Raw genomic sequence first — 25,847 nt, forward strand, 5'->3', positions numbered from 1 at the left:
GAGGAAGAGGGGCAACTGAGGAGCAAGGGAAGATAGAAGTGAGCACGCCTGCAGGCTTCCATACCCTCTTTAATGCTAACTGGTCTCTAAAACCTGTGACCAGTAAAATCACAGAAATTTAATGGCTCCTGAAAACTGTTTGTAGTCAGTGCTCTATTAGCTCGTCAGCACTGCCTTTATCAATACCAAGACTCTGAGCCTCCAAAGTTACATCTGAAACCTGTTTGTCCTACACCGTGAAGCCTGTGAACAAGGTCCACCAATCTGTACTTTTAACAGGAAACTTAACTAATGAGCTACCAAAGTGGTTGTAGCCTTGGGGGTCGGGGAAGCTATTAAACTGGTAAATCTATTCACACCCTAGTCATCAAACATCATTGGATCTAAAAAGGATAAATTTAAGCAGAAGTGAGACAGCTTTCCAGCTACCTCAAGTCCCTCCATGGCTGTCAAGGCCTGACAGACTTTTCTATGAAGTAGGAATTTGGGGAGACTGGCCTACCTTGTCTTGGCAAAGCAGGACAATCAATTCCCCACTGTTCTGCCCATCCACAGCCTGGACAGGGTCTTAGCAGCAATTAAGGTGCAAGGCAGTTTGTTGCTCAATCAATGACTGGCATTGCCATGTTTAAAGCAAGGTGCAGGCGGAGGTTTTTCTGTGGCCATTCAGCTTCCTTGGAGGAGATAAAGGATGCTGCCAGGAGCTGATGTGTCTCTATCATGAGAAGCTTTTTTTTTTTTTTGATTAAAATGCTGTATTCTCAGATCTCTGAAGCATTGGAGAATCAGAAACAAAATCTGGCTACCAGAAAGATACATGGATGTATGGAGGTAAACCAGCATTGTTTTAAATCCTATCTTCTCATAAACCTTTTTTTTAGGACAGGACAGGAATTATCATATGGAAATGTATCTTAACCTAAAATAACTTGAAGACCTAATGTCTCCTGGTAAACCCATTCCATGCAGTAAGATGGCAGAAAGTAATATGACCTGTCCTTAGTCAAAATGGTGACTGCCCACATGTTATTTTCCAGAGCAGTTCCAATTTGGAGTGACCAGTTTTGTTTTGTTTTGTTTTGTTTGTTTTGTTTTGTTTTGGGGAGGGCTGTGATGTCCCAACCAGCGGGACACGAATGGGGCATCCCTGATAAACCTGGAGAAGGAAAAGGAATGGAGGGGACAAGAGATACAAGATGACAGCAAGTCTGGCTTTCTGATCAAGCTGCCAACTTTATTACTCCTCAGGAGCTGTTATATAGCAAAAAGGCAAGGGGAGGGGAGAGAAGGGTGTCAGGTCTGGAGACTTCTGTGGCTGAGAGAAAGAGATAATAACTAACAAAGGAAATGCTAATTGCTCTTAACTTGTGAACTTAAGATGGCTATAAACAAAATACAGGTCTCAAAATACAGGTCTTTGCTTCCAGCATTGTGGGGGGTTTTGTTTATTTGTATGTTTTTTGTCTTTTTGAGACAGGGTTTCTCTGTAGTTTTTGGAGATTGTCCTGGAACTAGCTCTTGTAGACCAGGCTGGCCTCAAATTTACAGAGATCTGCCTGCTTCTGCCTCCCTAGTGCTGGGATTAAAGGCATGCGCCGCCACCACACCACCACCAGGCTGGAGTTACAAATTTTAAGCTAACTTTTGTTACAGATTTTTTTTAACCATACATGTTTTTCTAGGTTATTTTTCTTTATAATAAGGTAGAACAGCATAAAATCACTTTCTGTGTCATCATATCAGATTCAGCAAAGCCCAAGGCAAATTTTAAGCTCGGGCAGCTAGTTGTAATAACAGCTGAGCTGCATAACTACGACACACAGGACACAAACCCTGACATCAGGACCATAAAAACCAGCGCGTGGCCACACCATTCACACATTTCCATCTGTACATACAAAATAAATGGTACTCTGGAGCAGAAAGACAAGACTTTTCCTTGGGAACCAACCTAAAAATCCTAAAGTAAGAGTTTATAGTATAAAGCAGCACAGAATGCTTCCTGGCCGAAAGGAAACAACAGCCTTCAAGTAAGGGCAGAGGAGGAGGCACTGCAGAGAAAATTGAAAAATGAGAGTAGCAGTGCAGGCTGCCCAAGAGCGAAGAAAGCCCAGATGAGCAAGCTGGAACAGCAGTTGAGGATTTGGAAAGAGATTGTTAGGAGAGAGGAAGATGTACAAACAAACGGAACAGGGAAATAGGAGGGGCAGGAGCACGGCGTTTGTAAACCTGGATAAGGCGCATGGTGTGCGACAGCCCCAATTCAGACAGATTTCATAGGGAACATAGCAAGTGTGTCTGGGATAGAACTTGGACCCAGAAGTATCCGTTCACAAGCCTTTATCTGGAGACCAGAGGAAATGGCTAAATGTCCCTCAAGATACCCTGGGACCAAACGGTAGGGGGTTGGGGTATCCCTGTGCAGAATATCTCCCAAACAGAGGAACTCCAAGGACGGACTGTCCCTACTGAATGGGCCAGAGTTGCTTGGCAGGCAATCCAGAGGCCAGAAGAGGTCCTGGACCTTGTATAGGCATTTTGGTTTGGGAATAGGTGGCTTACCAAGCAGTCGGTCAAGGTGAGGTAGGAGGGAGAGCAACTTTCCCGTGTGTTCTTGGTAAAGACTCAACTCTGCTGGGTTCAAGACCAAGTTAAGCATTTTGAAAATCCCCAGTTTGGAGGTTCCCCTAGTCAAATCAAACTAAATTAATAAGACCAGATTTAATAAACAGAGCAGAGCAACTCCCAGGTGACTCTCGGAAAAGCAGGAGAGAAATCGTGGCAGGGTCTAGAGACTAGGTTTAAAATACCCTATAGGTGTGGTCTTGAGCAGCTCCAGGGGAAGAGCTGGCCCTTGGTGGGCTTTCTGAGAGATGGGGTCTGGAATGGGAGAGTGAGAGCAGAGCAGAGATTCCCAGCAGTCCTCCAGCCTGTTTCTGCTCTGAAGATTGCACAAGCACTCAGCTATAAGGCAAAGGTGCTGTTCAGATGACCATCGTCTTCTCTTAACTAAGGCTGTCTGAGGCAGTGGAACTCTGACTTCAGAACATCTTTCCCCAGCATAGCACCAGAAGCAGGAATGTCAACAAAGTCTCCTCCTCCACATCCATCCCACCAGTATCTACCCCACATCCCTCAATGGCCTAGAAGGCCAGGATACCAGCCTGTCCTGTCGTCTCTCTCCTCTGCTTCCTAATATCTTCTTTTAGGGGTGGTTTTTGACTCTGGGGAGGAAGTACCAGTGACAAATGTACAGTCCCAGGAAAGGAAGAGGGAGGGATGCACCAAAGGCTCATGTGGAAGAGGCACAAGGCTCCAGCACCCTTCACATTGTACAGATTCTTCCTTGTACATGCTGAAACTAGCTAACCAATTGGTTATTAATAGGACTGTTACTGCAGTGGTTTGTAATAGCTCAGCAGGCTGAAAGGCAAGTTATAGCCTTGCTGGTTTTCCTGGGGTACAAGCTTCCACCACAGCTACTAGCTTCAAGTGTAGAGTTGGGAGAAGATGCACATTGAGCTCTTGTGAGTCAGTCAGAGCAGCTGTCCCCACGTATTGTATGTGTCATTGTATAAAAGTCTGCTGTGGAGCCACTCTTTGATGGCAAAAGTCCACCGGCAGAGGAAGGCACCTTTTCTGTGAGCGTCCACGGGACCCTCCCTGTTGTACTTTACACTGACAGGTATTCACATAGGAAGGATGTGCCTGAGAGTGTTAGCAGCCTCGGTGTCTGTTCTCCATTCTTTTGCTGGGGGGACGACTTGTCATTTTCTTATTTGTAGTAGGAGTGGCAGGCTGCATTCCCACCTGGCTCCCAGCCGCCTGACTAGCTTTACACCTGAAATAATTACACGGAAACTGTATTCCTTTAAACACTGCCTGGCCCATTAGTTTCAGCCTCTTATTGGCTAATTCTCACATCTTGCTTTAACCCATATTTAGTAATCTGTGTAGCACCACGAGGGGTGGCTTACCAGGAGAGATCTTAACCTGCGTCCATCTCAGAGAGGAGAGGCATGGCAGCTGCCTGACTCTGCTTTCTTTCTCCCACAATTCTGTTCTGTCTACTCCACCTACCTAATTTTCTGTCCTATTAAAGGGCCAAGGCAGTTTCTTTATTAACCAGTGAAAATAACACATAGACAGATGACCCTCCTCCATCATTTCCCCTTTTTCTGTTTAAACAAAAAGAAAGGCTTTAACTTTAACGTTAAATTACATATAACAAAACAGTTATCAAGTAAGAATTACAGTTACAATATCTATATATATTTTATCTTTATCAAAATAATGGAAAATTATAATTAACCATTCTTCAACTCCATCAAAGACTCCAGAAGGATATAATACTAATTAGTAAACAAGAAATAAACAACTTCCAAACTCTAGAAATGACAGAGACATCTTGCCTGGACAATCACCCAAAGTTCTTTTGTACTGTTGGGGCATCTGTCTTCAGCCTTCAGGCCCATAGTATTCAGCAGACTCTTCCATGAAGCAGGAAATTTCAAAGACAGTTCGGTCACTTTCTGCTGTGCCCTATAGAATGTCTCGCAGACTCTTTCATGAATCAGGAACCCCAAAGAATCATCTCACCTTTAGGCAAGTTCAGCAGTCCTCTCTCTGCGGGTTCTTTGTGTCCAGTTTATGCATCAGTCCAGGCAAGAGCAGTTTCTTGCGCAAATGGCTCCATAAGGAGCCTCTTCAATGCCCATCTTCCTCTTGAAGTAGATTGGTGCTGCCAGGAGCAGATGTGTCTCATTGTCATGAAAAGCCCTAAGTTACTAAAACATTAAATGCATATTCTGTAGTCTTTGAAAGATATGAAGAATGTCTATCTAACTGAAATATTTCTCTATATATCTAGAAAATCTAACTAACATGACTATAAACTTGACTATTATAGATGATTATCTATTAACAACCTATATTTCCTAATTATACATTACATTTTTAAATGAACTACACAATCACAATACCTTAATCAAGATCAGAAATACATATACATATAACAAAATTGACCTTAAAATCCATACTAATGCAAATTATTCATATCTATATCATATCCCCCTTTAAATGTAAAAGAACATTTATAAACAATATTTGGGAATATGGGCGCAGTTATTTCTCTCCAAACTGCTCCCTGCTGAATGGGGGCGCTGTTAATCAGATCTTTCATGGTGTAACCTGTGCTAGGTTCATCTCAGTTGGCAGTTGAGTGAAGTAATTTTTTGAGGGTGTTCACAGCAACCTTTCAGGAGGGCGTGGTCTATCATACCATACTGGGATGGAAGCAATCCACAGGGTCTCATCCTCTGTGAAAACAAAAGAAGACCCTCTCCAAAGCCTCATATCCTTAGACCCAAATTCTGAAGTCAAGATAGAACATATATGTTGGTTTAGCTTGGCAACCCATACAATGAAATGTTTTTCTGTACTTAGCTCGTTCACAGTCAAAAAGTTCAAAGAAAACACAATAAAATACATAATCCAGACTATCTGTGAATTTTCCATTTTTACATGGCTTATTTTTACTCTATCACTTTACTTTAATCTGTCTCTTTAAAGACTTTACCTTTTTTTTGCTTTGGGAATATGTTTATTTGCTGAAAGATGAAGTTCTTGTCTGGATTCATATATTTTGTTGCATAATATGAAAAATAAAGGCATAATAAAAACCTGTCTATTTATTAAAATATCCACTTTCAGGTTTTGTACTGAAAGTGCTATTTTCATTTATGAATCTTCTTAAAAACAATTCTGATTTTAGAGGGGCTAGAAATGAAGAAAGCAGTTGTTAATGAGGATCTAATACTGGAGGGCTACACAGTTCTTTCCCCCAAACACATTATTTGAAATTAATTTTTGATACAAGCTAAAATTTACTTCATAATCTATCAACCAGTGTGGTTTGAATGAAAATGGCTTCCATGGGGCATGGTACTATTTGTTGAAGTTGGTATGACCTTGATAGAGTAAGTGTGTCACTATGGAGGCAGGTTTTGAGGCCTCATCAAAGCTCAAGCCATGCCCAGTGTCACAGTTTTCTTCTTATTGTCTGAGGATCAGGATATAGAACTCTCAACTCCTTTTCCAGCACCATGTCTGCCTGTATGCCACCTAGCCTGATAATGAACTAGACCTCTGAACTATAAGCTAGCCCCAATTATATGTTCTTTAAAAGAATTGCTGTAGTCATGGTGTCTCTTCACAGCAATAGAAACCATAAGACAAAAGTAGGTACCAGAGATTCAGGTATTACTGTGATAGGCCTGACCATGCTTTTTGTTTAGAGGAATTTAGAATCTAGGTGTTTGGACTAGGAAAGCAGTGGAATGCCTTCAGTACTGTTTATTGGACCACCCTAGTAGCAGCATGGAAGACAGTGATGCTGAGTGTAATCTGATAAACTGTGAGGGCCAGGATCAAGATTTCTGGTGCCCACATGGCCAACTAAATCCATGTAAAAACTGAGAGGGCTTGAAAGGAATTCTAGACAAAAAAGTACAGAGTTTAACACAGCTTTTTGCTGTTTGCTGGCAGAGTGTTGCAGCTTCTTTAAGATAGGTTTTCCTGACTCAACAGCAGTAGCAGGAAAAAAGCTGTGCCATTTTGAAATGCAGGCTTTCTGGGACATGCTGCCAGCATGACCTCTGGCTCTTTCAGAGCACCAAGTATTTGGATGGGTTTGTGAGAAGAGTGTTGTGGCTTGCTTGATGGCAACTTGGACCAGCTGTGTGCCTGGAATTTGAGCAGTGTGCATGGTGGCACTCAGAGGTAGCAAGTGGCTCTGCCATACTGGACTGTGAGAAGCAAGCCAGCATACCAAGTATATCATAATAATGGTGCAGCTTAAGTTTTTTTTCTCATTTTTTTATTAAAGATTTCCATCTCCTCCCCTCCTCCCCCTTCCCTCCCCTCCCTTCCACCCATACCCCCACTCCATCCCTCTCCAAAGACAAAGAGCCATCAGGGTTCCCTTCACTATGTTAAGTCCAAGGTCCTCCCAGCTTCCCCTAAGTCCAGGAAGGTGAGCAACCAAACTGACAAGGCTCACAAAGAGCCCGTCCATGCTGTAGAGTTCATGTTCATTGCCATTGTCCTTGGTTTCTCAGTCCTCCTCCACCGTCAGCCACATTCAGAGAGTCCGGTTTGGTCCCCTGTTCCATCAGTCCCATTCCAACTGGACTTGGTGGTCTCCCGTTAGATCTGTCCCACCGTCTCAATGGGTAAAAGCACTCCTCACGGTCTTGGCTTCCTTGCTCATGATCTCCCTCCTTTTGCTCCTCATCAGGACCTTGGGAGCTCAGTCCGGTGCTCCTATGTCGGGCTCTGTCATTTTCTCCATCCAATGCCAGGTGAAGGTTCTATGGTGATATGCAAGATATTCATGAGTATGGCAATAGGATCTGGACATTTCTGGCACCCTCTCCTCAGCTGCCCAAGGAACTAGCTGGGGGCGTCTTCCTGGACACCTGGGAACCCCTCTAGAGTCAAGTCTCTGCCAACCCTAGAATGGCTCCCTTAACGAAGATATATAATTCCTTGTTCCCATATCCACCCTTCCTATATCCCAACCATCCTATTCCCCCAAGCTCTTCCAATCCTCCACTTCACACTTTTCTCTCCCCATCCCACCCCACACTCATGTTCCCATTTTCTGTCCGGCAATCTTGTCTACTTCCAATATCCAGGAGGATAACTATATGTTTTTCTTTGGGTTTACCTTCTTATATAGCTTCTCTAGGATTTTTTACGAATTATAGGCTCAATGTCCTTTATTTATGGCTAGAACCCAATTATGAGTGAGTACATCCCATGTTCATCTTTTTGGGCCTGGGTTACCTCACTCAGGATGGTGTTTTCTATTTCCCTCCATTTGCATGCAAAATTCAAGATGTCATTGTTTTGTACCGCTGAGTAGTACTCTAATATGTATATATTCCACACTTTCTTCATCCATTCTTCCACTGAAGGGCATCTAGGTTGTTTCCAGGTTCTGGCTATTACAAATAATGCTGCTATAAACATAGTTGAACAAATGCTTTTGTAATATGATTGGGCATCTCTTGGGTAAATTCCCAAGAGTGGGATTGCTGGGTCCTGGGGTAGGTTGATCCCAAATTTCCTGAGAAACCTCCACACTGCTTTCCAAAGTGGTTGCACAAGTTTGCATTCCCACCAGCAATGGATGAGTGTACCCCTTACTCCACATCCTCTCCAGCAAAGGCTATTATTGGTGTTTTTGATTTTAGCCATTCTGACAGGTGTAAGATGGTATCTCAGCGTTGTTTTGATTTGCATTTCCCTGATTGCTAAGGAGGTTGAGCATGCCCTTAAGTGTCTTTTGGCCATTCGAACTTCTTCTGTTGAGAATTCTCTGTTCAGTTCAGTGCCCCATTTTTTAATTGGGTTCATTAGCATTTTAAAGTCTAGTCTCTTGAGTTCCTTATATATTTTGGAGATCAGGCCTTTGTCTGTTGCGGGGTTGGTGAAGATCTTTTCCCAGTCAGTAGGCTGCCTTTGTGTCTTAGTGACAGTGTCCTTTGCTTTACAGAAGCTGCTCAGCTTCAGGAGGTCCCATTTATTCAATGTTGCCCTTAATGTCTGTGCTGCTAGGGCTATACATAGGAAGCGGTTTCCTGTGCCCAAATGTTATAGAGTACTTCCCACTTTCTCCTCTAACAGGTTCAGTGTGTTCAGATTGATATTGAGGTCTTTAATCCATTTGGACTTGAGTTTTGTGCATGGTGATAGACACGGATCTACTTTCATTCTTCTACAGGTTGACATCCAGTTATGCCAGCACCATTTGTTGAAGATGCTTTCTTTCTTCCATTGTGTGCTTTTAGCTCCTTTATCAAAAATCAGGTGTTCATAGGTTTGTGGGTTAAGATCTGGGTCTTCTATTCAATTCCATTGGTCGACTTCTCTGTTTTTATGCCAATACCAAGCTGTTTTCAATATTGTAGCTCTGTAATAGAGTTTGAAGTCAGGGATGGTAATGCCTCCAGAAGTTCCTTTATTGTATAAGATTGTTTTGGCTATCCTGGGTTTCTTGTTCTTCCATATAAAGTTGATTATTGTCCTCTCAGGATCTGTGAAGAATTTTGATGGGATCTTTAAGGGGATTGCATTAAATCTATAAATTGCCTTTGGTAGTATTGCCATTTTTACTATGTTGATCCTCCCAATCCAAGAGCAAGGGAGATCCTTCCATTTTCTGGTGTCCTCTTCAATTTCTTTCTTCAAAGACTTAAAGTTCTTGTCAAATAGGTCTTTCACTTCCTTGGTTAGAGTTACCCCAAGATATTTTATGCTATTTGTGGCTATCGTGAAAGGTGACACTTGTCTGATTTCTTTCTCTGCTTCCTTATCCTTTGTATATAGGAGGGCGACTGATTTTTTGGAGTTGATCTTGTATCCTGCCACGATACTAAAGGAGTTTATCAGCTGTAGGAGTTCTTTGGTGGAGTTTTTCGGGTCGCTTATGTACACTATCATATCATTAGCAAATAACAAAAGTTTAACTTCTTCCTTTCCAATTCGAATCCCCTTGATCACCTTGTTTTGCTATTTGTTTTGTCTTATTGCTATTGCTAGAACTTCAAGCACTATATTGAAGAGATAAGGAGAGAGTGGACAGCCTTGTCGTGTTCCTGAATTTAGTGGGATGGCCTTGAGTTTCTCTCCATTTAATTTGATGTTAGCTGTCAGCTTGCTGTAAATAGCCTTTATTATATTTAGGAATGACCCCTGTATCCCTAATCTCTCCAAGACCTTTATCATAAAGGGGTGCTGAATTTTGTCAAATGCTTTTTCAGCATCTAATGAGATGACCATATGGTTTTTTTCCTTCAGTTTATTTATATGATGGATTACATTGATAATTTTTTGTATGTTGAACCAGCCCTGCATCTCTGGGATGAAGCCTACTTGATCGTAGTGGATAATTTTTCTAATGTGTTCTTGGATTCGGTTTGCCAGTATTTTATGGAGAATTTTTGCATCGATGTTCATGAGTGAGATTGGCCTGTAATTCTCTTTCTTGGTTGGGTCTTTGTGTGGTTTAGGTATCAGGGTAATTGTAGCTTCATAAAAGGAATTTGGCAATGACTGTTCTGTTTCTATATTATGAAATACCTTCAGGAGTATAGGTATTAGGTCTTCTTGGAAGTTCTGATAGAATTCCGCATTGAAACCATCTGGTCCTGGGCTCTTTTTGGTAGAGAGGTTTCTGATAACAGTTTCTAATTCTTCGCAACTACCAGGACTATTTAGAGCATTTACCTGGTCCTGGTTTAACTTTTGTATATGGTACTTATCTAAAAAAGTGTCCATTTCTTTTACATTTTCCAATTTTGTGGCATAAAGGCTTTTGTAGTAAGATCTAATGATTCTTTGAATTTCCTCTGTGTCTGTGGTTATGTCCCCTTTTTCATTTCTGATCTTATTAATTTGTATGTTCTCTCTCTGCCGTTTGATTAGTTTGGCTAGGGGTTTGTCAATCTTGTTGATTTTCTCCAAGAACCAGCTTTTTGTTTCATTGATTCTTTGGATTGTTTTCTGTGTTTCTATTTTGTTGATTTCTGCCCTCAGTTTGATAATTTCCAGTCTTCTACTCCTCCTAGGTGAGTCTGCTTCTTTCTTTTCTAAAGCTTTCAGGTGTGCTGTTAAGTCTCCAATGAGTGCTTTCTCTGTTTTTTTTAAGTGGGCACTTAGTGCTATGAATTTTCCTCTTAGCACTGCTTTCATAGTGTCCCATAAGTTTGAGTATGTTGTGTCTTTATTTTCATTAAATTCAAGAAAGACTTTAATTTCTTTATTTCTTCCTTGACCCAGGTGTGGTTCAGTAGTTGACTGTTTAGTTTCCATGAGTTTGTAGGCTTTCTGGGGGTAGCATTGTTGTTGAATTCTAATTTTAATCCATGGTGATCCGATAAGATGTAGGTGGTTACTAATATGTTTTTGTAACTGTGGAAGTTTGCTTTGTTACCGAGTATGTGGTCAATTTTCGAAAAGGTTCCATGAGCAGCAGAGAAGAAGGTATATTCTTTCCTGTTTGGGTGGAATGTTCTATAGATGTCTGTTAAGTCCATTTGGTTCATTACCTCTATTAAGTCTCTTAATTCTCTGTTAGGTTTCTGTCGAATTGACCTGTCCATTGGTGAAAGAGGAGTGTTGAAGTCTCCCACTATCAGTGTGTTTGGTTTGATGGCTGCCTTGAGTTCTAGTAATCTTTATTTTATATAAGTGGGTGCTTTTGTATTAGGGGCATAGATATTCAGGATTGAGACTTCATTCTGATAGATTTTTCCTGTAATGAGTATAAAGTGTCCCTTTCCATCTCTTCTGATTGATTTTAGTTTGAAGTCAACTTTGTTAGAAATTAGTATGGCCACACCCGCTTGTTTCTTAGGTCCATTTGCTTGATAAACCTTTTCCCAACCCTTTACTCTGAGTAGATGTCTGTCTTTGTGGTTGAGGTGTGTTTCTTGTAAACAGCAGAATGTTGGATCCTGTTTTCATATCCAATCTCTTAGCCTGTGCCTTTTTATAGGTGAATTGAGTCCATTGATATTAAGTGATATTAATGACCAGTGGATGTTAACTCCGGTTGTCATTTTTTATTTGGTAGTAGAGATTGTGTGTTTCCTTTCTTTGAGATGTTCTGGTGAAGGGTCACTAGATGTCTGAGTTATTTTGGGCAATGCTGGACTCCTTTGTTTGTGAATTTCCTTCTATTACTTTCTGTAAGGCTGGATTTGTGGCTATGTATTGTTTAAATTTGTTTTTATCCTGGAATATTTTGTTTTCTCCATTTATAGTGAATGAAAGCTTGGCTGGGTATAGTAATCTGGGCTTGCATCCATGGTCTCTTAGTTTCTGCAAAACATCTATCCAGGACCTTCTGGCTTTCATGGTTTCCATAGAGAAGTCAGGTGTTAGTCTGATAGGTTTTCCTTTATATGTTACTTGACCTTTTTCCTTTGCAGCTCTTAATATTCTTTCTTTATTCTGTATGTTTTGTGTTTTGATTATAATAAGGCGATGGGGATGTTTTTTTTTTTTTTTTGATCCAGTCTATTTGGTGTTCTGTAGGCTTCTTGAACCTTAATAGGAATATCTTTTTTTAGGTTTGGGAAGTTTTCTTCTATAATTTTATTAAATATATTTTCTGGGCCATTGAGCTGTAATTCTTCTTCTTCTTCTACGCCTATTATTCTTAGGTTTGGTCTTTTTATTGTGTCCCAGATTTCCTGAATGTTTTGTGATCAGAATTTGTTGGATTTGCTGTTTTCTTTGATCAGTGCATTTATTTTCTCTATGGTATCTTCAGAATCTGAGATTCTTTCTTCTATCTCTTGTATTCTGTTGGTTATGCTTGTTTCTGTAGTCTCTGTTCGTTTACATAGATTTTCCAAATCCAGCTGGCCCTCAGGTTGTGTTTCCTTCCTTGCCTCCATTTCAGTTTTCAAGTCTTGCACTGTTTCCATTATCTGTTTGATTGTTTTTTCTTGGTTTCCTAGGATATCGTTTACGGATTTACTCAATTCTTCAAACATTTTTTTTATTCTTCTCGTTCATTTCCTTAAGGGAGTTTTTCACCTCCTGTTTAAGGGACTCTATTACTTTCATAAAGTCAGTTTTTTCTACTTCTTCTTGATTAGTGTGTTCAAGTCCTCCTGTTATAAGTTCGCTGGGTTCTGGTGCTTTCATGTTGTTTTTCAAATTATTGGAGGAATTCTTGCATTGGCGCCTGCCCATTTGTTCCTCTGAATAATCCCCTTTGGGTCTTCTTTTAGAAGTTCAATTCACCCCAATGAATTAAATTCACTCACCCCAATGAATGATGGATCCTCTGGCAGACTGTCAGGTCTCTTTGCAGGCCAAGCAGCTGGCTGACAAAGGGCCTACCTTGCTACAGGCAGGCTAATGAAGGAGGGGACCTCCCACCGGCCTGGGTGCACTCAATTCCAGGTCCCCGGCGCCCAAACAGGCTGAGCTGTGGGATTTTGTGGCCCCAAAGACGGGAGGATGAGGCGTGGTAGGGGGTTGTGGGTGCAAGCTGGGAAGGGACAGGAAGAGAGAGGCAGTATCCGGGGAGAATAACCCCTGCAGGAAGAGCAGGAAGTGTGCGGGTGGGGGGGAAGAGTTGGGGAATGTCGGTGGTCCCTGTCTGGGCAGCTGCAGAGGTTCAGGCACTCACTCCTCACTCACCCCAATGAATGATCAAGACTTTACCCTTTTTAAGGCATTAACTTTATTCTCTATATTCTTTTTCTTCTCTCTCCAAGCCCATGTACACTCATCCAACACAGTGACCCATTTAAAGGTCTTTTATGTCTGAATCTGTCCTATTGTGAATCTGTAATTTTTTTACTATCCAGGAGCATTTTTACTTTGCAGTTTTAAATCACTAAGCACTTAAGAATCTAAGCTGTGACATTCCTAGGTTAAAAATAGGTACTGCCTGCTTGCCCCGCCTAGTCCAACATGGCGGAGCTGCTTGTGCCTCTGAGCTGTGGCACGCAATGTCCCCCTTTTAGACACACAGCGAGTCTAGCTGCCGTCAAACAAATCATAGCACTTTACTCCAAATGCTCCATTCAAAAGCTCTGTCTCCTGCAGGAGCCTGACAGAGATCGCAATGGCTGCACAGCCCAGAAACTGGTATTTCAAAACCGCCACTTTCTAGTAGACCTGATCCTACTGCCTACACAGGCAGGAAGAGCTGAGCCACAGACATGGTCTCAGCTACTTTGTTCCCGATCCTGAGTGGGCCCAGAAATGCTCCATAGCCGGAGTTTGCACCGGCAGAAGGGCCCAGGAAGCTGCATTTTAAAATGGCTGGCACGGCTTTTTTTCTGCTGCTATTGCTGAATCAGGAAATCTCTCTACAGCATGCCCTAGCAAACAGCAAAAAGCTTGTGTTAAACTCTCTCTCTCCCTTTTTTTAAAGCCCTCTCAAGTTTTTAAGTGGATTTAGTCCATCATGTTGGGCGCCACTCTGTAGTAGGAACGGCAGGCTGCTTCCCTGCCACCCGGCTAGCTTTACCCGAAATAATTACATGGAAACTGTATTTTTTTAAACACTGCCTGGCCCATTAGTTTCAGCCTCTTATTGGCTAATTCTCACATCTTGCTTTAACCCATATTTAGTAATCTGTGTAGCAACACGAGGGGTGGCTTACCAGGAGAGATCTTAACCTGCGTCCATCTCAGAGAGGAGAGGCATGGCAACTGCCTGAGGCATCTGCCTGACTCTGCTTTCTTTCTCCCACAATTCTGTTCTGTCTACTCCACCTACCTAATTTTCTGTCCTATTAAAGGGCCAAGGCAGTTTCTTTATTAGCCAGTGAAAGTAACACATAGACAGATGACCCTCCTCCATCACTTATTCTTTGGTCATGAGGAAGAAGTTATAGATGTAGTTTATTCACAAGATCTGTTCAGTTATCTGTCACTAAAGCAGCCTAGGAATGGTGTCTTGTTTTCTCTAGGTTTTTATTATTATTCTTTATTTTTAGACATTTAATTTTGTTTGTATGAGTATTTTGCCTGCATTGGGTGCATGTGTATATGTGCATCATATGAGTGCCTTGTGCCAAAAGAGCTCCAAAGATGCCCTGGAAATTGGAGTTCCTGATGGTTGTAAGTTAGCACATGGGTGCTGGAAACTCAACCCAGGTCCTCAGCAACAGCAGCCAGTGCTCTGAACAGCTGAGCTATCTCTCCAATCCACTCTTGTTTCATTTTGCTTTTTTGTTTTGTTATGGATTTTATTCTTTTTTGAAAATAGATCTTTTGTACAATATAGTCTGATCACTGTTTCCTCTTCCCCAGCTCCTCCCAAGGGTTTCCACATCTTCCTTCCTGTTGGGGTCTACACCAGTTCTGTCTCTCGTTACAAAACAAACAGCATCTAAAGATAATAATAAAATAAGATAAACAACCTCAAATAAAACAAAACAAACTTTTTTCTCCCCCTGAGAAGGTAAAGTTGTAGCATAAATACCAAAATACAGAAAATGGTGTGCTTATTTTGAAACCGAAAAGAACAACTAAAGAAAAAGTTGCCTGTCATTCATAAGATAGGAGAGATGTATGGTCTCACCCCATCTTAAAAATAAAAATTAAACATTTTCAGGGTTTTTTTTGAAATTTATATTCCCTTGCATTTTGAATTCTATTATTTTTCTTAATGCTGCTTATATAATCTATCTTATTCTCATTAGAAGGAAGCATTTATTTATTTTTACATAACCATACTCATACTGCTGTCTTCTCACTAGGAGATACTGTGTGTAAGTACTCAGTGTCTCTATGCAGGAGGCCCAGAGTAGATGTTGGTAACATTTGCATAGGCGATGACAGACCAAGCATCTTGGCTGTGCCAAAGGAGTAATGTAGAATGAGAAATTTTAAATCAAATTAAGTCTGCAAGTGTCTTCATGGTTCTTTGATTTGAGTCAGGGACTTATATAGCGTAGGCTAGCCTCGAACTCTACAGGCAAGACTGTCCTTGAACTCCTGACCCTCCTGTTCTTCTCTCCTGAGTGCTGGGATCACAGGCCCAGGTCAGTGGCTCTCACTATTCCTCCCCAAAACCACTGCAGACCATCTAAGGCACACAGCTCTTTTTAAATTCTAAATCACTGAGGCACATTATAGAAACACTTTCATGAATTTACATCTTTTAAAATGTTTTCCTTTTTATTTTTTACTTCCTAAAAAAATAGCAAAGCCATCCTAAGAATCCAAATGACAAACACCGTAACAAAAAATGCAAAGATCCAAAACCCCGAGTGAAGAAGCTGAAGTACCACCAGTACATCCCACCAAACCAGAAGGGGGAGAAGAGTGAGCCACAGATGGACTCCAACTACGCCCGCCTGCTGCAGCAGCAGCAGCTCTTCCTGCAGCTGCAGATCCTGAGCCAGCAGCAGCAGCAACAGCAGCAGCAGCAGCAGCAGCAACAGCAGCACTACAACTACCAAACCATCCTGCCTGCACCCATCAAGTAAGCCTGTGCTCAGGATTTGTCCCGCCATGGCTTGGACCCTGGCTTTGCAAGGACCCCAGGTTACAGAAGGTTGAGTGTGGGCAAGTACTCTGCTCAGGAACCGCCCTTGCTTGGCTACTGTCCAAGCTCATCACAGTGTCTGTGCTCCCAAAGTGAATGTGGCCTGCCTTCTAGTCCATTTGTCCTCTAGTAGGCTGAGCTTTAGCTTTTCACAGCTATTCAGGAAAGATGCACCCATTGTCAGTGTCAAATGAGAAAACAACAGGATGCACACCACAGACGGTGAAGAGGCATGGGTATAGAGGCAGGAGTGGTCAGGGAAATTTTTATGGAAATCTCCGCATGGAGGGCTCTAGAAGGCTCTTCCAAACAGAGAGAAAGAGACAAGCTCTGGTAGAGGAAGGGCATGCAATAGTGGTGAGCAAAGCTGCCTGATGGGGACCATGTGTGATTCCTGAGAGAGGTGAAAGGAAGTAGAATCCGTGCTGCAGGACACTGTTCCACATGGCACATAGTGCAGGAAGTGGAATCCGTGCTGCAGGACACTGTTCCACATGGCACATAGTGCAGGAAGTGGAATCCGTGCTGCAGGACACTGTTCCACATGGCACATAGTGCAGGAAGTGGAATCCGTGCTGCAGGACACTGTTCCACATGGCATATAGTGCAGGAAGTGGAATCCGTGCTGCAGGACACTGTTCCACATGGCATATAGTGCAGGAAGTGGAATCCGTGCTGCAGGACACTGTTCCACATGGCACATAGTGCAGGAAGTGGAATCTGTGCTTCAGGAGACTGTTCCTCTTGGCAGCTAGTGCCATGTCTTAGACAGTGGTGACCTGGTCGGACCAAGTCACTAAAAACAACAGCTGAATACTGATAATAACGGAGACTCTGGAACTGTTCAGGGGCAAAAGGACAGTGATGAGGTAATGAGAGAGACAGCAAGTGACTCACAGTGAAGATTTTACATGCCCAGGAACAGAGAAGGGTGACATTTCCACATCTTGAAGCCTATTGTTCGGGCCCACAGCAAGCAACTTTGTGCCCTCAACTCATTGATTGAAGAATATTTTAGATATCAATCCCAATATGGTTTTTCTGAAGCTCAGCAAAAATCTCATTTCTCACTTCCCCTTTACCAGGTCTGGAGAGTTGGGAAGGACAGAGGAGCTTGTTATTGGGAAGATGTTGAGAGCAAACTTCCGTATCATAGAGGATGATTATCAGTTTTCTCCTCTTACAATAAAGATTAGACAATCTTGGGAAAGACATGCCTAAAACAGCATGGAGGTGGGGAAGTAATTTTGTGACATGTTATTATTTAAGAGCAAGCAAGCACAAGTAAGCTATTATGGTAGAGCGAATCCAGGGAAGGCAACAGCTGGGTTACGACCCAAGCAACTGCCACTTTTTAGTTTTGTCTAAGACCTGAGCAGACACCCTGCACCACCACCTGCTCAGGCACCATAATGACTGCAGTGGTGACTGTGGCTCCTGGCTGTTGACACCACCATTGGCCCCACTGCCGTTTGCTGGGATTGATCTTTTGACTCCATTCCAGTAAGGACACTGAGACTGAAAATTTCACACAGTGGCTTTTCCTGTGATGTCTGCCTGTGAATTATTCTTTTAAAAGAAGCATCCCTGCACATAAAACTTTGTACAGTTTGTAAGGTTTATTATTTTTTGTGTATGAGTGTTTTGGCTGCATGTATATATATGGACCATGTGTGCGCCTAGTGCTGGAGGAGGTCGGAGAGAGCATCAGACCCCAGGGACTGGAGGAGCAAGGCAGTTGTGAACGCCATGTGGTTGCTTGGAATGGAGCCCAGTCCTCTACAAGAGCAACAAGTGTTCTTAGTGCTGAGCCCACTCTTCAGCCCTAAAATAAAAATTGAACCAGCTTACCTCTTTAATTGGGAAGAGGACATCTAGGGCAGAGGACTCCAGACTCCACAAACCCTGTCCTTCCTTGAAGCCTCAGTTTCCCTCTCTTCCACGGAGCATCCATAACTAAACCGCCTACCCTAGGAAGAGCCATCTAGTACCATTTAACCATTTAACCACAGGAAGACTGAACTCAAGTTATGGCCAGGTCCCAGATCTGAAAAATGAGGATTTTGTTTTCCACACACTGCTAATCTTTACCAGAGATCTATCCCAGAACAAAACAGAACTGGAGCCAGGTCTGGCCAGATACTGCCATAATCCTAGCATGAGGGGAGGTAGAGCTGGAGGTTGCAAGTTCAGGTCTAGCTCAAGCCACATAGCAAGACTCCATCTCAAAAAACAAAAAGACAAAAACCCTGAAGCTCTGCAGTGAGTTTCTACCCATCCCTGAGCCTCCTTGTTATTTACAGAGTAAGCCTGAGCTTTAGATAAGCCCCGTGTGACCTCACAGCAGTAGAAGTTATGGAAGTTGTCAGAAGCCTAGAACCTGAGGTCTCTATCTGTGATTTAGGAAAAAAGAAAATTCAGCTTTTAAAATAATAGTAGTAAGTTAAACATTGACTCTTCGGCACAGATATGGAATCTCAGCCATAAAGGTAGCAGAAAGGATTACATTTGTGTTTATGCGCACATATGGGTGCAGGTCAAAAGTCAATATCGGTCACTCTTCACCCTGTTTTCTGAGGTAGTGTCTCTCATCGAACCCAGAGCTCACTGAGTTGGCCTATTAGCTTGGCTAGCAAGCTTCAGGGACCCTTATGCCTCCCCAGTGCAGCAATTAGACATATACCTCTGTGCCTAGGTTTTCATGTAGGTGCTGGGACTCTGAACACAGGTCCTCAAGCTTGTATGGCTCTTTACTAGCTAAGCCTTCTCTCTAGACCATTAGTAATGCTTCACCAAATAGGAAATGAAAGGTGGTTTGGGGTGGGACATCAGGCACAGTATAGCTGTTCTGGGGTTTTGTTGTTATTGTTGTTTGGGGTTTTTTGTTTGTTTGTTTTGGGGGGTGTTGGCAGGGGTCGGGTTTTTTGTTTGGTTTGGTTTGGTTTTTGAGAAAGGGTTTCTGTGTGTGGTGGCCCTGGCTGTTCTGGAACTCGCTTTGTAGGTAAGGCTGGCCTTGAACTCACAGAGATCTGCCTGCTTCTGCCTCCTGAATGCTAGAATTAAAGGAGTATGCCACCACTGCCCAACTTCACAGTATAGCTGTTCATGGAGAGGTTGATTCAGAAAAATGTCCCAGAATGCTCCTTGTGGGGCCAGTATTGAATAACAATAAAAACAAAAGCACCAATTGAGTTCTTACAACTCTGAGGTGAGACTTTAAGTTCTGTTTGAAAATAGACTAGTGATACATAAAACACTAAGCATTTTGCCTAGACCTCAAAAAACTTCATTTTCAAGACTAGGCATTTAACTGCAACCCACAGCATGGGGTTAGATGTGCTAACTGGTAATGTCCAGCATGTGGCCCCTACGCTTTCCTTCCAAGGGCTCCTCAGCCAACCCCAGTCCTTGCCTTTTCTCTATCAAGCTTAGAGCCACCGTTTACATTTTCTCCACACCAACAGACAGTGGTACCTCTAGGAATTGACTGGGGCAGAATGCATTTGATATTTCCATGACCCTGAGTCTTCTTCCCGTATGCATCCGCAATGAATTCTCCTTGTAAGCTGCTAGACTGTTAATAGAGCAGCACCTGGAAGCAGCCTGTTGTGAACGCTATCATTTCGCTTTCTTTTGAAGAAATGACAAGAACAGCAGTAGTAGCACGACTGTACCTGTGAGGAGGCCAGGACCTCTGCCTTCCAGCTTGGATGACTTAAAGGTAACAATTCCACCTCAAGCATATTCACCCCTGAGTACCTTGCACATGAGAACTACCAGGTTTGCCTGTCATATACATAGTTTTCCAGAGATGGACAAGAGTAGGAGTGTTTTCTTTTTATTTCTGTTGAGTTTTATCGTTCAAATAACTAATAATTCTCATTTACTGCCACATGCCTTATCTGAGCACCATGAAAAGAGACCACTTCTGTGTAGCAATTCCTACAGTATCGACTGTTTTCAGCTACTGCTCACAGGCTTCTGTGCCTCCTCTGTAGACTTGAGTTTGTTATGCTGAGTACCGACGGAGAAAATCTAAGTTTATATGTCATGTTCAGACGTCTCCTGGGAGTAGCAGCCCATCCATCCTTCTGGGAACAAGGGAGGGAGTTCTGCTGTTTATGCACAAGAGACTAGTGAAACCAACATCTGATGTTGTCGGGGGTTTTCTATCCTGCCCAGCTCCCACAATCGTTAAGTCCCAAAGAAATCACACAGAGGTCTACATTAGTTATAAACTGATTGGCCCATTAACTCGGGCTTCTTATTAACTCTTATAACTTATATTATCCCATTATTCTAGTATATGTCAGCTACATGGCACGGTACCTTTTTCAGTGAGGCAGTCACATCTTGCTTCTTCTGTGTCTGGGCCAGGGACTGCAGAGGAATTGGGCTTCCTTCTTCCCAGAATTCTCCTGTTCTCATTGACCTGCCTCTACTTCCTGTCTGGTTGTTCCGCCTATACTTCCTGCCTGGCTACTGGCCAATCAGCGTTTATTTAAAATATAATTGACAGAATATAGACATTTGTCCCACACCAATCTGATCTGCTTTTGCCTCCAGGTGTCAGAGCTGAAGACAGAACTCAAACTGAGGGGTCTGCCAGTGTCAGGAACCAAACCAGACCTCATTGAACGCCTGAAGCCCTACCAGGAAGTGAGCAGTAGTGGCCTTGCTGCTGGCGGTATTGTGGCCGTGTCATCAGCAGCTATTGTCACCAGTAACCCAGAGGTGACAGTGGCACTGCCCGTCACAACACTGCATAATGCCGTGACTAGCTCTGTGTCCACTTTCAAGGCAGACTTGCCGCCTGCTGGATCCAGCAACGTGGCCCACGGTGAAAGTGCCCATTCCCCTCTACCCATCTCACCATCGCCCTCTGAGCAGTCCAGTCTCACTACCGAGGACACGAACATGACAGATACCTTCACCGAGATCATGAGCATGATGTCCCCTTCCCAGTTCCTCTGTGCCTCCCCTCTGAGGGTGACAGGCCATGAAGACAGCCTGAGCCCCACAAGTAGCACCCTGTCAGCCCTAGAACTGGACTCTGCTGAGAAGGATCGCAAGCTTCAAGAGAAGGAGAAGCAAATTGAAGAGCTGAAGAGGAAACTGGAACAAGAACAGAAGCTTGTAGAGGTCCTCAAGATGCAGCTCGAGGTGGAAAAACGAGGGCAGCGACCACCAGACCCTCAGCCCAGTGGCCCCTCACAGCCCCTTAGTACATCAGATCAAATACATGGCAGTGTCGGGTCCTCCTCCATCAAGGACGAGGCCTCGCTTCCTGACTGTTCCAGCCCCCAGCATCCCATCTCCACAGGTAGCCAGACCCTTGTTGCCAAAAAGGCTGTGGTCATCAAACAGGAGGTCCCCATAGCTCAAGCAGAGCAGCAGAGTGTTGTCTCGCAGTTCTATGTGAGTTCCCAAGGACAGCCACCTGCCCTTGTTGCTCAGCCTCCGGCCTTACTGACCACACAGACCACTCAGCTGCTGTTGCCGGTGTCCATCCAGGGCTCAAATGTCACTTCAGTGCAGCTTCCAGTAGGCAGCCTCCAGCTCCAGGTATGAAGTGTGTCTCACAGTGTTGCTGTGGGGGTGGTGCAGCCAGCTTGAACCGTTGAGCAGCTACTGCAGGCTGTGGTTGTAGAAGGCAAAGTGTGGGTGGGTAGGACGGGGCTAGCATGGCTAGCACTGTTTACATAATAAAAAGAAGCAGGGTGGCCTCCTGTTCTAGCCCTGTTCTCTTGGATGTACATGTCTGGCTGGAGAACTGCTCAGTAATTCAGAGCACATGCTGTTCTCAAGTAGGACCCAGGGTGAGTGCCCAGCACCCACATCAAACAGGTCACAACTGTCTGTAACTCCAGTTCCAGGGTATCCTATACCCTCTGATTTCCTTGGGCACCTGCACACATGTGCACGTAAACTCACAAAGGCACACAAACATACACATAAAAAGTAGATTTTAAAAAACAAAAGATTAATGGCATTGTCATAGGCTGTGTGTTTTGAGTACTTCACCCCCTGTCCTGGTTCTAAGTGACAGCCCATTTTTAAATAAAAAGCATGAAGACAGATCTGACATGTAGACCCATGTCTTCTGGCTGAGATGGGAGGTGTCATATTCTTGGGAGGTACCATTCACATGAGAATGCTTCAGCTGAGGGAATCATGGAATGGGGCTGATCTGACAGCAGGGACCTGCTTGTTGGCTTCATACTCTGCATACTCTGTGTAGCACTTCTCATGGATGTTTACCAGATGTGGTCATAAGGAAAACAAAGAGCCATTTGAGCCAATGCTTTTTTTTTTTTTTTTTTTTTTTGTTGTTGTTGTTGTTGTTGTTGGTTTTTCGAGACAGGGTTTCTCTGTGGCTTTAAAGCCTGTCCTGGAACTAGCTCTTGTAGACCAGGCTGGTCTCGAACTCACAGAGATCCACCTGCCTCTGCCTCCCGAGTGCTGGGATTAAAGGCGTGCGCCACCACCGCCCGGCGAGCCAATGCTTCTTTAATTCGCCTAATACCTGTGACAGTAAGTTCACACCTGAGTTTAGGAGGCAGAGCCCAGACACCTTTGGCAAGTGCATAACTCTCCTGCTTTGTCTGTAGAATACTTGACTCAGAAGTCGATTCTCTAATGTATCTTGGGGGAGAATTGATCTAAACATTTTGTTAAAGTTGATACAAGAGCAGAACCTGTTTTCTACTGGGCCTCTGTATGGCTATGTGACCAGCATCTCTGGCTGTTTGCAGACTGTGCATGCTGCAAGCTTAAAGAAGGATTGTGGGCAGTTGAGTATCACAGTGTTCCTTGGTGCTCTTAAATGGGCCACAGACCTGACTGTTATGTATAGAGCTGCCTTGTTTCTGTTTTCTCCTCATCTCCAGAGAAAGAGGAAAGAGAAAATGTTTCAGGATACAACATGTGTGCAGCACAGTGTCACATGGCACCCAATTCTTGATAGGGTATATCAGTAAATAAACAAATTTGAAAATAATTACCTGGGCAGTGGTAGCTCACGCTTTTAATCCCAACACTCAGGAGACAGAGGCAGATGGATCTCTGAGTTCGAAGCCAGCCTGGTCTACACAGCTAGTTCCAGGACAGCCAGGCTTCACAGAGAAACCCTGTCTGTGGGGGAAAAAAATGAGAAAATAGTTACCAAAGATGAGATGAACCAAAGTGTGTGACTGTAGTCATTTGTGTCGTCTCATCTCAGCTGTGGTTCCCAGGCATCAGCTGCACTGCATCACAAACTCCGTCCCAGATGTGCACTGCATCACAAACTCCGTCCCAGATGTGCACTGCATCACAAACTCCGTCCCAGATGTGCACTGCATCACAAACTCCGTCCCAGATGTGCACTGCATCACAAACTCCGTCCCAGATGTGCACTGCATCATAAACTCTGTCCCAGATGTGTACTACATTATAAATTCTGTCCCAGATGTGCACTGAATCATAAACTCCGTCCCAGATGTGCACTGCATCATAAACTCCGTCCCAGATGTGCACTGCATCACAAACTCCGTCCCAGATGTGCACTGCATCATAAACTCAGTCCCAGATGTACTTCTTGACACTAAGATTAGTCTTTGTTTTCTTCCTAGACCCCAGCACAAGGAGAAGCCCATATAGCAGCTGCCACACAGATTCCAGTGGCACCACTGGTCCCAGCGCTGCCTCAGAAGCAGGAGGCCTTCCTGCAGCATGTGCTGGGTCAGCCCCAACCAGTCAGAAAGGTACAGTGTTCTCAAGGACTGACCGCTGCTTCTGTTTTCTCTCACCTCTCCCCTGTCAGTGAGCATCATCCAAGAGCCTGTTCCTTGGGAGGCTGCTGTGATGCTCAGCCATGGAACAAACCCTAGGTCCAAAGCTGCTCTGTCTGGGATTGGGGAAAATCTTTACCTAGCCCTTTTCCAAATAAGTTTCCAGAATATGTGTTTATAAGTCTGCTAAACTGCATTCCTGAGTTTCAAAATACATTTCTTTTCTAATTAAATGTGCTGTTCCTTGGGGAAAGACAGTTAAAGATACTTCTGGTGTTTTCCAAGTAAGAACTTAGTATGTGTGTGTTACTGAGAGTCTCTGTCCTATCATGAAGGAAAAAGTGGAAGGATCACTTGTGGGGCACACACCAGTAACCCCATCACTGGGAAGACTGAGTCTACAGTGTGAGGCCAGCCTGGGCTACAGTGCCAGCCCTTCTCAGAAAACAAGGGAGAAAGGGATCTAACCTTGGGGCCTTAAAACAGATGTTTTTATCCTGGGTCTGAGTTCAGAGCTTCAGTCTTGAACAGGTTATTAGACATCCCGATCTGTGTCCTGAACCGTGTGTGCTGAGACAGACTGAAGGTGAAACTGAGGGGCCCCTGTTATCAACAGCAGCACCGACACGAGTGAGAAAGGAAATAGAATCATACACGACCAAGACGAGAAACCACAGAATACCATTTAGTGGAGTTATGTAAGCTTAAAGCAGGTTCAGCTTCATTTGACCTAAGGAAGAGTGGTACAGACAGTATAAATTAGGGCTTCTCACTTCATCTCAGAATCCTGGAATTAGGAGTCATTACTTCCAGAAAGAGATGTTTTGCCACATGGGAGGAGACTTACAAACAGTAGGTGCATTTGGAAACAGATATGTACACTCATGTACCCTCATGGCAAGAAGTACAGTACATCTCTAGAGAGATGGCTCAGCACTGTACACTCTTCCAGATTCAGTTCCCAGCATCCACACGGCAAGTCACAGCTGACTGTCCCTGTAGTCCAAGGTGACCTGACACCTACTTCTCACCTTCATGGCACCAGGCATGCATGTGGTACATGCAGGCAAAATACTCATGCACATGAAATATAAATAAATGTAACAAAAATAAAGGCATATATCTACTCATAGTGACATAAGGGAGAAGCCACCTTTCATCATTTTGGCAGTTAAACCAAGCACTGTAAGACACGGGTACTGAATAAGCAATGTGACTGTTAGTTTATAAAAGTCATCCCATTAACTGTGCTCTTCGTGGAGCACAGCAAACACTTCGGAGTTTCATGGAAACTAGTTTTCCCTTTGACCTTTCGGCACAGAAAGCAGTTCTTTAAAAGGGGTGCTGCCCGTGTGACGGGCATGTCAGTGGGAGGCTTTAGCAGCTCCGGGATTATGACTAAAGAGCTAGGAAATGCAAAAGGGAAAGATCTGCAGGAGGCTTCAGGAACAGAACAGAAGACGCCAGCCCCTCTGAGCTAGAGCAATGTGAGGTGTCCAGAGAGATGGCGTATTTGGTGTGAAGGCAGAAGTAAAATGGCTGCTATTAACTTATCCTGTGTCCTGGAAGGGGACCAGGTCACCCCAGGAAAACTACCTGAACACCCTTCTGTAAAATGCTGGCTACACAGCACAAGAACAAGTTGCTCAGCAGAGGAACCCCACTCCCCCTGTGTCTGCAGATGCAGTCCTGTTGGCAGCTCCCAGCAGAGACCCCCGTGGCCCACAAGCCCTGAAGCTTTGTTGGCCTCTGCTCTAAAACAGTTTTCCTTCCTTCATTGTCACAGGTCCTCACCAAGTCTGCACCAAACACCGCTCTCCAGTATCAGAGGCCACCTGGCCCAACGACCCAGCAGCCCTTTGTCATTAAAAACTCCAACCCTGTTCTTCAATCCAGAAGCACCCCACTTGCACCCCTGCAAAACGGCCCTAGCCCAGCCAGCAAGGTAAGCATCTACAGTACCTACCGGCCATACAGTCATTCTG

General features: G+C 43.7%; 1 protein-coding gene across 8 annotated transcripts in view; it reads left to right on the plus strand.

Moving 5' to 3' along the window:
- Mrtfb (myocardin related transcription factor B) overlaps positions 1-25,847 on the plus strand; it is a 169,831-nt gene that overhangs the window by 132,222 nt on the left and 11,762 nt on the right. For all 8 annotated transcript variants that reach the window (XM_038327492.1, XM_038327494.1, XM_038327496.1 and 5 more), the window contains 5 exons: positions 15,747-16,027; positions 19,730-19,811; positions 20,657-21,655; positions 23,704-23,835; positions 25,649-25,807. In XM_038327492.1, coding sequence (XP_038183420.1) covers positions 15,747-16,027; positions 19,730-19,811; positions 20,657-21,655; positions 23,704-23,835; positions 25,649-25,807 — 1,653 coding nt within the window. The remainder of the gene's footprint in view (positions 1-15,746; positions 16,028-19,729; positions 19,812-20,656; positions 21,656-23,703; positions 23,836-25,648; positions 25,808-25,847) is intronic.

Source organism: Arvicola amphibius, chromosome 4, assembly GCF_903992535.2.
Source record: "Arvicola amphibius chromosome 4, mArvAmp1.2, whole genome shotgun sequence".
In the NCBI taxonomy this organism is placed as follows: Eukaryota; Metazoa; Chordata; class Mammalia; order Rodentia; family Cricetidae; genus Arvicola; species Arvicola amphibius.